Raw genomic sequence first — 13,296 nt, 5'->3', positions numbered from 1 at the left:
CCACTGAAAAACCTTAAATAACTTAGGCAAAATATAAAAATCTGGTATCAAGAAACAGATTAGTGTACTGAAAAACAATTTTTAAAGTATACCATTTTCTACTCAGAATTCTTAAAAAAAAAATACATTCAAGATGAATTTTACATATCAGATTATGATTTCCCTAACACTAGCACTTCAGCTCCAGGAAGACGCTACGCTGAAGTGATACTCACCATTGTAGAGAGAACCTCCTTCAGCATACTCCATAACAAGACACACCTTCGGGGGAAGGAACAAAAAAATAGGGATGTTTTGAATGTAAGGGCAGACAACATATTTTGTAACCTGAAAGGAAAGCGCTTTCAGAGGAACTGCAATGTGTTCATATCTAAGCTAACAGAAAATTTATCTATGAGGTGCAAGATCAGTTTGAATGGTACATATTTAGGGATAAGAGATTAGTAGTGCTAGGAAAGGAGAGAACGACACCCCCCTCCCCCCATCACCACCCCCGTCATCTTGAAAAACAAATGCTCTCTCTTCAAATTGCAATTCATTTGCCTCTGCTATTTTTTTTAAGAGTAGCTTACAAAAAAAATTTAAACATAATGACAAAAGAATTTAGCTAAAAATAGTGATGGAACATTATTTTAACCAATTAAATATCCCACACTAGAACTAACTAAGGATGCATCTGTCCTGACACAGTCGTTGCTTTTCTGCTTTGAGAATTTTTAGGAACATTTGCAGCTATGACAGAAATAGCGACTGCATCTATGGGAATTGGAACTGATTCACAAACTACGCATCACAATGCTAATATAGACTATAGATACAAATGAAATTATGCATATAGTACACCACATGTCATTCTGTACAATACCAAGATAAACTGAAATTTAATAGGTGTCTAGAAAGTGTTTGGGGTTTTCTTGAAATAATTTATTTTTTCCACAGAAAAATTAAATTAAAAACACCAATCAATCTCAGCCTCTCTCTATATATCCTTACTGCGGCTAAAACATATAAAATATATATAAAATATATCTTTTGTGGGTTGATGCTTGCTTATGATAAGATTTATCAATATGATGTAAGATGACTAGCTATAACTTACTGGGTTTAGACAGGCTCCATATAACTTGACAATATTGGGATGGTTTACTCGCGACAGTTGTCGAAGCTGTAATACAAATCACATCTCATTTCAAACCACAAGAAAAAAATGCTAAAGCTTTGTTTTCACATTTACAGTTTATATGTAAAAATTGTAATTACAATTTTACATGCCTCCATAACCCTTACACCCTATATAACAGGGATTTAGGAATTAAAAGACTGATGCCCTACTTTACACGTTTATTTATCTAATTGGATTTTTGTCCAACTGGAATTGAATTTAAAAGAAATTTTAAATTAATTTTAAAGAAAATAATTTATTTCATTAAGTAGTAAAACCACTTAGATAATAAACACTGCGCAACCATGGCTTTCTGAACTTTTTGTGTTCTTCCTGGAGCCTCCAATGTTGGAATCATGGTTGTCTGACTTCATAAACAATATTTTATAATATACAAAACTACTGTTCTTTAAAAAAAAGAAAAATAACTATAAAATAAGCCATGAGATTTAGGTGATACAGTTGCAAGGAGTTGCTGCTGCTTGTACTAATTGTTAGTGTTTAGATGCATGACTGCTACAGAAATGAGACCATTTTCTACTGAACTTTTCTTTTCCAAGTAAAGAGAAGAGCATACGAAAAAGTAATTTTCTCCCTTTACACAGATTTCTAAGGCAGCTTTGTGCTATCGCATGCTGCTCTTCATCTGCATCATATGTACTCTCATATGCTGTTCTTCATTCAGTCTAGGGAGCTGATGCTATTTTTTTCCTGTGCACCTTAGGAGTTCTAATAGAACAGAATAGATCATTATATCTACTTGCACTATGTGGGTTTCCTGAATCCCAGTAATTCTTAAAATATTTCTGGGATTCTCTTAGATATGTTTCCAACACAAAAATGCTAGGAGACTAATCAGATCTACTCCCTATTCAACCAGTCTAAAATTAATAACATCACAAATGTACCATGGTAATAAACAACATTTAAATATTTACACAACAGGCCTACTACAAATACAGTTCCTTTAACCCTTAAGTATATCACATTTTTAGTTCTAATCTTCAGAGATTTATTCTTAATCTATTTTGTATATCTTGAACATCCAAGATTCTTACTGACTGAATACTAGTAAGCATGACATAAAACAACTCATTTAGATTATTTATCTAAGGTTTGATTTTAGGAAATATTGACCTTTCTAAAGAAGTAGACAGTGAAGAGATAAAGAGGTGATTTGCCCTTAAATGAGATATATATATATTAATAAACTTAAAGGTACCTCCCCCTAAATATTATTAAAACTTAAAATTTTAAGAAACATTTTCAAGTATGGATCTAATGGCCCTGCTCTTATTAGGGCAGATAAAAGAGTGGAGTGTATGAAGAGATTTTAAAAACTCCCAGACACGTGGGAATTTCTTCTGCAGGAAAGCACGCAGACTCCCACAGTGGCTGCCCTCAGGAGTCCTGTTAGAACAGGTATGACTGTGAGCATGAGGGATGTAATGTAGGAGGAAAAAGCATGTAACATTGGAAAACTGTGGAAAAAGCAGAGGCTGTAAATTTAGAAAACAGGGATGCCTGCAGTTAATTTCAGGGTTTCTCAGCAACTGCAAATATCTCACATTCAGATAGAAACTATGTAAAATATTCAAGAAATTTTATGTCATTATTAGATTTGAACTGAAGATAAGGAAACCAACCCCCCAATATCCTGAATAATTGATACTAGACCCAAAACTGTAGAACTTTTATGTAAAGTAGCTAACACAGATGTGGCTACAAATGCTTTAGATAATTAAGACTGCACTACTTCAACAGTGAACTGTAAATGTTCATATTTGAAGCTGTCACACTCCATTAGAGGTAAAAGAATATTAATTTTCACAGTGCTGTAAAAGAACAAGAAAAACCTGACTGTATTTTCAGATTACATTCACAGTTTAAGAAAAATCCAACCCTCTGACTTAGCTAAACATAAATGTCTAAATCTTATACTGAAAAAAATGAGAAACTTTAATTCAGAGCAGGTACGACATGACTCTGGATATGTTCATACCGCAGCACCTGGCAGTGTTTCTCAGCTCCAAGACTGCTGTGTGTAGTTCAGCAGCATCCTGACGCCAGTGGGGACCGAATCCAGGAACTCACTTTTCTCCCACCTGTGTGCCTGCCTCTTCCCCCTTTCCCACCACAGGTTCCATGGGAAATGAATTAAGGGAGCTACAATGTGCTCCAGCAGGTCTCCAGGTCTGTACGATGGAGGGTCTAGGACTGTGGGGGTAGCAGACACTGTATCTACCTTGTACAGACACAGCTTTTAATACACTAAATGCATTCATGAACTTAACAGGAAAAGAAGTCAAGCTCTACAAAAAAAGCCCCTAAGGTTTTCCAGCAAGTTTATTGTACCTCTACAATGAAGGCTTTTCTTTCAGATTCACTTTCTATTTGCTTAATGGCTACATCTTTAGCTCGCCATTTTGCCTTGCAGACCACACCAAAGGCTCCTCTTCCAACAACCTAGAACAATATAACATGAAATACTGAAATTAAAATTTTAGAAGATTTTGTTTTTCTGAACAGAACTTTACAAATAGAAAAGTAATTTAAGTTAAAAAACTGAAGATAGATGAAGTCCTGAATTCCACAATAGCAGTTTAATATTATGCAGTTAAAGCATAACTGGTGCTTACCTCAGCTTCCTTTAAAGATCATTTACAAAAAAACCAGGAAAACATGTATACAAAACATTTTATTATTCTGTATGCAGTACTAGTCTTTCAGATCTTAATTACTTCAAGTGAAATCTGCTCAGATGACAACTAGGGAAACGATGGCAGATTTATTTTTATGAAGATATAATTTCACTGGCCAAATTTATCTGTTGTATTCATTTCTACTTGCTAGTAATAGGAATTCACACTTCTGAAACTTAGATGCAGATGCAAATAATTGTACAGGACTATGTTGAAGTATGGCAGAGGAGTTCAATGTGCTCAAAATTATCCTTCAGTTTTCTCACAGATGCCTCAATAGCAAGAGAACAGTAAAATCCTCCGAGCTCCTCCAACTAAGTACAGCATCTGCATAACCATGCTTCCTCCATTTTGGTTAATGTATGCTTTCTAATTCACGTGAAATTAACAGTGGCTAAAAATTTGGAAATGTTCTTTGAAACCTAGCAGAGAATGAAAGCAGGACAGAGAAACACCTTGGGTATTCTATGAGGTTACTTCCAATTACGAATCAGTTATAAACCACGACAAACTTTTCTTTCTTTTCATTGCATTCTTCAGGGGAAAAATGGCAACACACAAAAATAACAGCAAAACATGCATTTGCAATTTAAAGGTGAAACCAGGCCCTTATAAGACAGCGACTAGCTGCCAGATAAGGGCACAAACAAGCTGTTACACATATGCCTGGTAAGAGAAAGGCAAAGAGGGGGAAAGGAGAGAGGGAAGGCAGACAAAACTGTAAAAGAAACTGTAAAAAAAGGATGGGAGTTCTTCCAACTCTCCCAAAACACGAGGGGGCCAGATGAGAAGGGCAGGGAAAGAAGAAAGGGATCATGGGCTTGCTAGGTAGGACTGAAATTAATTTTGGCCCCAGCAGCCTTTCCTCACCTCGTTTTAACAGAATGCGGTGCTCAGGTTATTAGTCCTAGATTTCTAGTATGGATCTTGAGGAACAAAACAGACACTTTTTGTCCACTGAAAACTTTTTTTGGAGGTAGGGGGAAGAAAAGGGAAAGGAGAAGAGAAAACAACAAGAGAGGAATGGAGGCATCTACCAATAACATTATCATAGCAGCTTATTATGGCAGAATTTATTTCTACCGTCTTCCTTAAAACAGCTAAAGCTTACACACAAAGATTATTTTGGCTAGAAAAACACTGTGAAAAAAATCTCCTAATTATGAATTAAGTTCAAAATTTTTCACCAAAAAGTCACAATTATTAATGACATTATCCCCCACCCCCCTCCAAAAAAAAACAAAAAGAAAAAAAGAGAAAAGAAAAGATGCTTCGGAAAAAAAAGAAATATTCAAAGATTAAAACATACACACTTAATAGAATTAAAGGTTGCATAACAACCAAGCTTTCGTAACAATTTATCAGTGACTTTGTCTGCGTCTGCTTACACAGTGGCTTGAACTTGAGGAGAGGACATGAACGCACTGACTATTTACCTAGGATACAGGGAAAACAGAAGAGCAGATCCCACACTAGGCAGGCGCAGCCTCTGGGACATCGTGTGAAAGCCATCGCAAACTGTCAGGAGCAATGATGGATCCGATACAACCTCGAGGTTTACTATACGCGATATCCCAGTACGTCTTCCCTACTTAATCTGGAAAAAGTATTCATTGCAAAAACATCCTGTGTAAGAGGCAGGAATGAAGCTCATGGCAGCTTCCACTTACATTTCACTTTCTCCCTTCAAGCTTTCACCTGATTTAGTCTTTAAAGGAGAAAGACTTAGAAACCGTAAGAACAATTTAAACACTCTAAGTAAAGTCTCCTTCAACACCGTGTGCTAGAACCAAGTAATTCAATAGCACAGGAGGGAAGAGCTGTTTGAACTTTAGTTTCTTCACACTCATTCCTTCTTCTCCCCTGCTGCTGATGCCACACCATGTGTTTGGGCAGTAGTGCATATTCTGAATTATATGAGGCACAGTTAATGGAATTATTGACACAACAAATCAATAAACAGAAGTTGATCTGTGCCACTGTATGTTTGGAAAATAATCTAAAAATAAACACATTATTTTGGTAAAAGATTTTTGCCCTCTAGATAAGAGAAAAAAGGAAAATATAGGGCAGATTACAAGTTTAGAAATATAATACCAATGCTTCTCCTTCTCCACAGAGTAAGTTTGTCAAGAATCAGCTGGTTACAGATTGAAAAATATATTTATTCTTCTCCCTATAAAATTCGCAATAGTAAAAAGTTGTACTTTACTGCATGACAAAATGGCATGACAAAATAGTGGCATTTGCCTGTTTTCCAAATAGATGTATTGAGTCTTATTTAAAGAATACAAACTATGTAAGATCCACAGAACAAACATTACCACTGCCTCTGTGTACAAATAGTAACAAATGCTGTATATAAAGATACATGATACTGACTGGTAAATATGTAGACTAGAAATCATGCAGGATATAGAGACTGCAGATATGTTAAGCTGCTAAGGATGCATTTTATCTCAGGGGATATGAATGATGATTTTTTCTCCTCCAGAACAAAACAAGAAAATGACTTTATGCTTCTTCAGATGCACCCTTTTCCTCTATCAAATGCTGAAACTTTGCAAGAACTAATTTAAATTTTGTATTAGCCACACACCTCTTCCTATTCAAATACAGAAAAACAGTTTTTATCTAGAACCGTTAAATTTCCATGTTATTTAGCTCTATATGCTGGACACCTGGTGCTTTTCATTTTAAATAACCTTGCTGAACATATAATACAGCAATAAAATGATCTGGAAGAGCAAAGAGGCAGTTCCAGAAAAACAACAACCACCACTAACCATCCCCAGCCCACCTCAAAAAAAAAAAAAAAAAAAAAAAAAAAAACAAAACAAAAAAAACCACTTGTGTTTCCAAATAGGAAGCAGTCTCTAAATTATCTTTAACATCTATCTGTCCCTTTAGTGGGCAGCAAATTTGGGAAAGAAAGGTTCACATAAACAGAACTTTTGGATCTCTCAGCTTTGGACACAATGCAAGACTCAGAAAAATATTTACTCATCGATATTTTCTGAAAACTGAAACAAATTTTTAATTTTAGTATCTTTATTTTTTGTATCTACCAGTTCCAGCAGTACCAATAAAGTATGCTATTATTTTCAGTTTTTCAAACATCTGCTCTTACTACACACAAAGTATACAAACGGGAAAAAAAAATGAAGTGTCTAAAGAATCCATGAACAGCCCCTAAAATATATGCCTACCTTTTTCTATTATTCATTCAGCCAGCCTCAAATTCCAGCTTTGATTCCTCTGCACTTGCTGCACTTTATTAGGTAGGTTGAAACAAATAAACCCCACAGCACAAATGACTGTAGCTAACACGTGGGCAGCACCTTTAGAGGGAGTTCAGATTTGCCAGTTCTTTACAGCTAGCTTCTCTGACTAGTTAAGTTTATTTGTACTCATATATTCTCAAAATTCAACCCAATTCTAAGCATCATCTTCCCTTTCTGGGATTTGCAGAGGAATCAAAACAAAAAATCCAAACCAACAATATAAAACCAGTCAGCAATCCCACTAGTTTTAAGTGAAGTAAGTTTTACACTTGGCAACTAGAAACAGTTTGCCAGAAGGTAAGAGACCTATGCACAACTTCATAAAAAAAGGAGTTGTCTAAATTAAAAAAAATAAAATCCATTGATTAAAAAGCAACTTAGATTCTTAATAAATGGACATAATTTAGGATTGCCACAAACTGATACAGACAGTTCTTGCTCAGGTCATCATCTAACAGAGCTGCTCAACACTGTACTACTACTTCTCAGTGATTTGACTACCTGATTTAGTTCTGTCTTAAGAAATCATTCTATTTTCAACTTCTTTAAAACACGCTTATGAAGCACTGAAGTATCATTCCTAAAACTACAGGTGTTTTCCCAAACTCTTTTTTGCTCTAAACACACAACTCTTTTTAAAATATATTATTAACATTTAGACAGCTCACTCATTCCAAAGAAATGTGTGCCTCTGAAGCAGAGATAACAGTTTATCAGGTTATACTTTATCCCAGCTTGTTACAGACTGAACCACCTTTTATGTTGCATTCTCAAGAATTAAAATTCATTTTAATTACCAATAATTAACAAAGCACCTGTCTCATTTAATTTTTTCTGTTACTGAAGCCCAGACAGCAGATTCTTGTTTTAAACAGAAAATACTGGATAATCAAGCAGTCAGGGAGAAAGACTTCAGTATGAAAATTTGGCTTGCTGGTCTGTCACAGTCTAAAATTACTGGTCTTTGAGAAATAAATAATCATTCAGCAGTCAGTAAAGTATTGCTAGAATCTACTGGGTGGGAAAAATAAAGGACACAGAAGGGTTGTACTGTTGTTTTAGGTTCTTCTCTAGGGAAAGGCCTTTCCCTTTATTTCTGATAAGTAATGTTGTCGTTCAGTTGTGACCTTAGCTGCTGCTAGACATGGAAATTTACTGCTCTCTCATAGAAACATGTCCTGTTTTCATCACTGGGATGCAAGTATCTTTCTCAAGCATTCTTTACAAGTGAAATATCAGTATGTTTTACAGAAAGCAATTTGATTCATTCAATCAATTTGCATGTGTACAAGTAAATAAAATTTTACGTTAAGTTTAGCTTATTAGTGATTTATTAGCATGCCAAAATCATCCACATGCAATTGGTGTTGTGTAACTTATGCTATAAATGCAAACTCTAGCTTACATTACAGCTATTTTCTTCTGTAGATGAATGAGGAACATCTTCCACTGCTATAGCTAAACAGAATTTAAATACTATTTTGAATTATATTAGGAATGTATCTAAACTAAGTTACAGAGATAAGGCTGAAGTTTTCACCATCTACTCATTTTTTCATCTTTGCTTCTGGGTGCCCAACTTAGCACCTTTATAGCTTACTTTCTGAAAAAGACCAAGAAGTTGCAGATGCTACTTACTTCAGATTCAATTCTGATTAACATCTTTGGTTCTTTAAAACCAAGCCTCAGGTACTCAAATCAAAAAACATTGTTCAGCTCTTGAATCATTCCTGCAATCCTCTTCTAAACTTCTTCCAATTTTGCAGATTATTTTTAGAATGAGTATTCTACTACTGGACACAGTTCTTCCAGCATTTTTATTTTTACAAACCAAAGTTAAATAAGGAGGTATTATCAGTTCCATGTTCAGCAGCAATTTATATGAACACCTTTACTTTGTACAACAATGGACATAATCGGTCACTGGATCTCATCATCTTTTTAAACTACATACAAAAGGGAACAAAACCCAATTGCCTCGCTGTATATATCATTCTCGTCTCTGAACTGCTCCATAATTGTCAGCAACACATAGAATTCTCAATACACTTCTCCATCAATGAAATTCGTAAGTCAAATGTTTAATGTAGGTGGACATACCATAAACAGCTCATCCTTAGTTGCTGGCATTTTAAGTAGGTTTTCTAAAACAAATACTTAGAAAGCTTACCTATGACTCTTAACAAAAAAAAAAGAAAAAAAAAAAAAAAAAAAAGAAAAAAACAACAGCAACACGCTTCCCCAAATCCCCTTGGAATTAATTACTGTTGTTCAACTAGATTGTGGGAAATCTAGTTGATTTCAAAAAATTTATGCTTCGAGACGGTTCAAAAGTAACTTGCAACTCTGCAAACATAGTAATGGTTTTTAACCGGTCTACATCAGGCAGTGACAGGGCAGGGCCACAGCATACAAGACCAGACCTGCATCCTTTGGCTGTGCAACCTAAGGCCAACACACAGCACGTGATGAAGAGGTCTGCATTTTGGTCGTGTATGGGACTGTTATCAAGTTACATGATGGCTGTGGGATTTTCAGGAAAGAGTGGCAGGGAGCAGGTTGCCAGGACTATTCACAACCAAAGTCTGCTCACTGCCTGGATGTGACAGGTCTTGTGGGAAAAGGATGACAGTACTAGATAAAAGATTTTAGAATAGCACTATGGGGCTTTTTATTGTTAGCTTAATTTCAGTTATATTAAGTTTTCAGATAAATTCTGCAGTTTTATTCTCTCAATTTCTAATGTTTGTCTCTCTAATACAGGAAAACTTAAAAGATGACATTTCTACACAACCAAAAACTTGCATGCTAAAGTAGGGAATATTTCTGTTGAACCCAAGTTTTCAGTTGTTTTTTCCCTTCTAGTTTTGAACATGCCTCTACTGTGTCACATAATTTTGATTTGACTCTGACTCATTGGTAAAAACTAGCTTTACATTTTAATTCAACCCTTAATAATGAAAAGGCGGCCTTAAGTCAGAGACATGCTTGACTTGCAGGAAGCAGCACTGAAGGATAGTTGTATTATAGTCACGTACATGATAGCAAACACAAAATATGGTATATTCATGATATTGCCCAGGAGAGCTCAGCCAAATTAAAATGAAAGTACACTTACAGATCTTAAGTTTATTAACACGGACTCAGGGCCTGCAACTATTCCAGAACTTCAATATCTATTAATAAACTGGCGGCAGAGTGGAACTGCTATCTGCTGACAAGACAGCCTTGATAATGCAACAGCAAAGCTACGATTATACAAGAATTAATTTGAGTTTCCAGTATAGATCTATTGACACTCTGTTTTGAAATATTTGATCTAAACACCATAAAATACATTAAAATTTTGCCATTTGGGGTCCTTAGTCATTCAAAAATTATTGAAAATTTCTAGATCTACAGTAAGAGCACAGTAAACCCTCACTTACAATGTATGTTATGCCTGTAAATTATACCTGTAAAGTTGATTGCTTGCTCTGAAATGCATGACATGTAAGAGGTTAACACCCACAGTCAAGAAAAGCAAGGTGCAACGTAAGATCTACTTCACAATAAAACAGGTGAACTAAAAACTATTTCCTCCTCTGTGCAATGACATTTCAATTGTGTACCACACTACAATATCCACACTGCCTAATAAGAATTGCTGGTAGGACAGGTAAAAAGAGCAAAATGCTGCAAGAGTTCATCATGAAGTAACACTTCATCAATAGCTCTCCTGCTTACATTACATGAGATGGGTCACCTCCAATGAACTACTCTGAGGCTAATGCAACAAGCTAATTAAATAAGCCATAAATTATGGCTTGGGCATCACCTATATGTACATTTTTGTGCATATATTCCTGTCTCTGTAGGTGCTAGGTGGCTATGCAGCACTCAGCCAAGTTCTGAACATTAAACTTCAAAATGATGGACTCTAGTTACACCAATTACACATTACATGGCTCCACATTTCCTACAGGTAAAATGGCAACATAATCCTTGCTAGCAGCCTTCCCAAGAGTGTTGTGAGGATTTAAAATTTGTATAGTGTTTTATTTGTTCAAAGTGCTATGTGTAACATACTATATGTGCTACTCACTTTTATGAGACATCTCTGTGCACCTTTTTACAATCTCTAAATTCCTATGAACTTTATTTTCTTCTTTGGGTAAAGTAAGCCATTTCTCCAAAAGTATGTGATGTGATCCCTGTGTTTTGTTAACTGTTACACAAAGGTCAGTATACATCAAACACAAAAATACTTTCAGTTCCTGAGCACCATAAAATTCTCTCACTTAAAAACAGTTAAGTGCACAGAGGAAAGAGGAACAATTAAGAATAATCACGATTGCCATGTTTACACAAAGGGGAAAAGCCACTCTTTTGGAAGGCAGTTTATCTTCTGCAGATTTCCATCGTTTGCTACAGTAAAAGAACTGAAGTTGCCATGACACTACTGGAGGTGGGGAGAAAAAAAAAAAAAAAAAAAAAAAAAAAAAAAAGTACTCCGGCATTCTGCAGAAATACTGCAAATTTTATGTTCCAAGACCATGTGAGCACGGTACAATAATTATAAACAACATAATATGCAAACAAACCACTTAAAAATATGGTTGTTATACACACAGAAGCTACTACACAAAACTAAATGCACTTCCACAGAAGCATTCTAAGAAAAAGAGGTTAATTATTACCGAGAAGAATGTTAAGCTAAGAATAAAAGCCCAAAGCCCGTTTGAGCAGCCTGGGATGCCTGTTACGCCCAGGCTCTACAAGTTGGCCTTGCCAAATTCAGTATGGAGCTGTGTTAAACAACTTTATTCCAGTGGAAACTCCTGTCACTAATTTTTTCTCCCCCTGGTAAGAATACTCTGTAAGGCAGGGAGACTTAACCACCCTGCTATATACGTACTGAGTCCTTAGGAAAGCTGTAACTTATGCTGCAATCGCATCCATCCTACTTTCACAAGAAATATAGACAGAAGCACGTTAGATATCCTATACTTTACCCGTTTGATCCCAGTCTCAAAGAATTTTAAGCAACGTTTTTACCATGAAACTTCCCACCTACAGGGCAGAAACACTTTCTTCCAGCTACACTGAACGTCTGAACTAAACTGAACGTCACTTCCTGTGCGATATGTGCAGGTCACGAACTGAAGCGTTACAGACCCACGACTGCCACACTGCTAACCTACGCTGGAAAAAAAAAGAAGAAATAAAGCACAGCTATGTGTCCCTTCACTTAACACAGCCTTAAACGCGGGAAAATAGTTTAGAGCAGCGTGCTGATTTTAGATATACAATCATTTAGGTGGATGGAAGGGGGGAAAAGCAGGGACGTGCAGAAACGGAGACTTAAAAGGAGGAAAAAAAATGAAAATAAATCACAGCTGACGCTCGCCCCTGGCGACAACGGTGCTCGCCACCATATTAAAACGTCCCCAAGAGACGAAACCGCACCACACACGACGAGGCTCCCGCGCCAGGGCCGGGCTGCCCTGCGGCACCTGGGACCGGAGGGGACGCGGTGCGGCGCGGCGGGCAGCGCGGAGGCCCCGCGGGAGGGGAGACGAGCCGAGCCGAGCCGCGCCGCGGCGGCCCCCTCTCCCCCGCCGGGCCTCACTCACCTCTTCCACCTCGATCTCCTTGTAGTCGATTTCTTCGAAGTTGAGCACGGGGGGAGTCTCGATCATGTCCGCGGAGGCGGCAGAAGACATCCCTCCTCCTCGCTGCGCCGCGCCGCGCCGGGCCGGGCCGCGCGGGGGGCTACGCGCGGCGCCACCCGAGGGCCGCGCTGAGGCGCCTCCTGGGCCGCCGCGCGGGGCGAGGCCGCATCCGCGGCGGCCGCGGGCCTCAGCGGCGGCGGCGGGCGGCGGCGGCCCCGCCGGCGGCCGCGCTCCGCATCCCGCGCCTGCCCGCGCCGGCTGCCCTAGGCCGCGGCCTCTGCGGAGCCTGCGAGGCGCCCGCCCGGCGGCGGGAAGGGGGCGCCGCGGGGGCCGCCCCGGGCGGCGGCAGCAGGGGTGGCGGAGCCGCTCAGCGCCGCGCCGCGGCCGCCATCAGCGCCGCTTCCTGCTGCCGCCGGCGCGGGGCGGGGCCGAGCCGAGCCGAGCCGAGGCGAGCGGGGGCCGCGGCCGCTCCTCAGGCCGCCGCGGCGGGGCCG

At 38.4% G+C, this 13,296-nt stretch overlaps 1 protein-coding gene across 9 annotated transcripts in view; it reads right to left on the bottom strand.

Moving 5' to 3' along the window:
- MAP3K7 (mitogen-activated protein kinase kinase kinase 7) overlaps positions 1 to 12,913 on the bottom strand; it is a 50,264-nt gene extending 37,351 nt beyond the window's left edge. For 4 of the 9 annotated variants that reach the window (XM_062572738.1, XM_062572740.1, XM_062572739.1 and 1 more), the window contains exons 1-4: positions 12,764 to 12,913; positions 3,518 to 3,628; positions 1,100 to 1,165; positions 216 to 261 (exon numbers count right to left, since the gene is read on the bottom strand). In XM_062572738.1, the coding sequence (XP_062428722.1) occupies positions 216 to 261; positions 1,100 to 1,165; positions 3,518 to 3,628; positions 12,764 to 12,853 (313 nt within the window). In that variant the 5' untranslated portion in view covers positions 12,854 to 12,913. The remainder of the gene's footprint in view (positions 1 to 215; positions 262 to 1,099; positions 1,166 to 3,517; positions 3,629 to 12,763) is intronic. The other 5 variants (XM_062572733.1, XM_062572734.1, XM_062572735.1 and 2 more) reach the window with 2 other exon arrangements.
- Positions 12,914 to 13,296: the final 383 nt, after the last annotated feature.

Source organism: Rhea pennata, chromosome 3 (genome assembly GCF_028389875.1).
Source record: "Rhea pennata isolate bPtePen1 chromosome 3, bPtePen1.pri, whole genome shotgun sequence".
NCBI lineage: Eukaryota > Metazoa > Chordata > Aves > Rheiformes > Rheidae > Rhea > Rhea pennata.
This window is presented reverse-complemented; position numbering and strand designations above follow the sequence as displayed.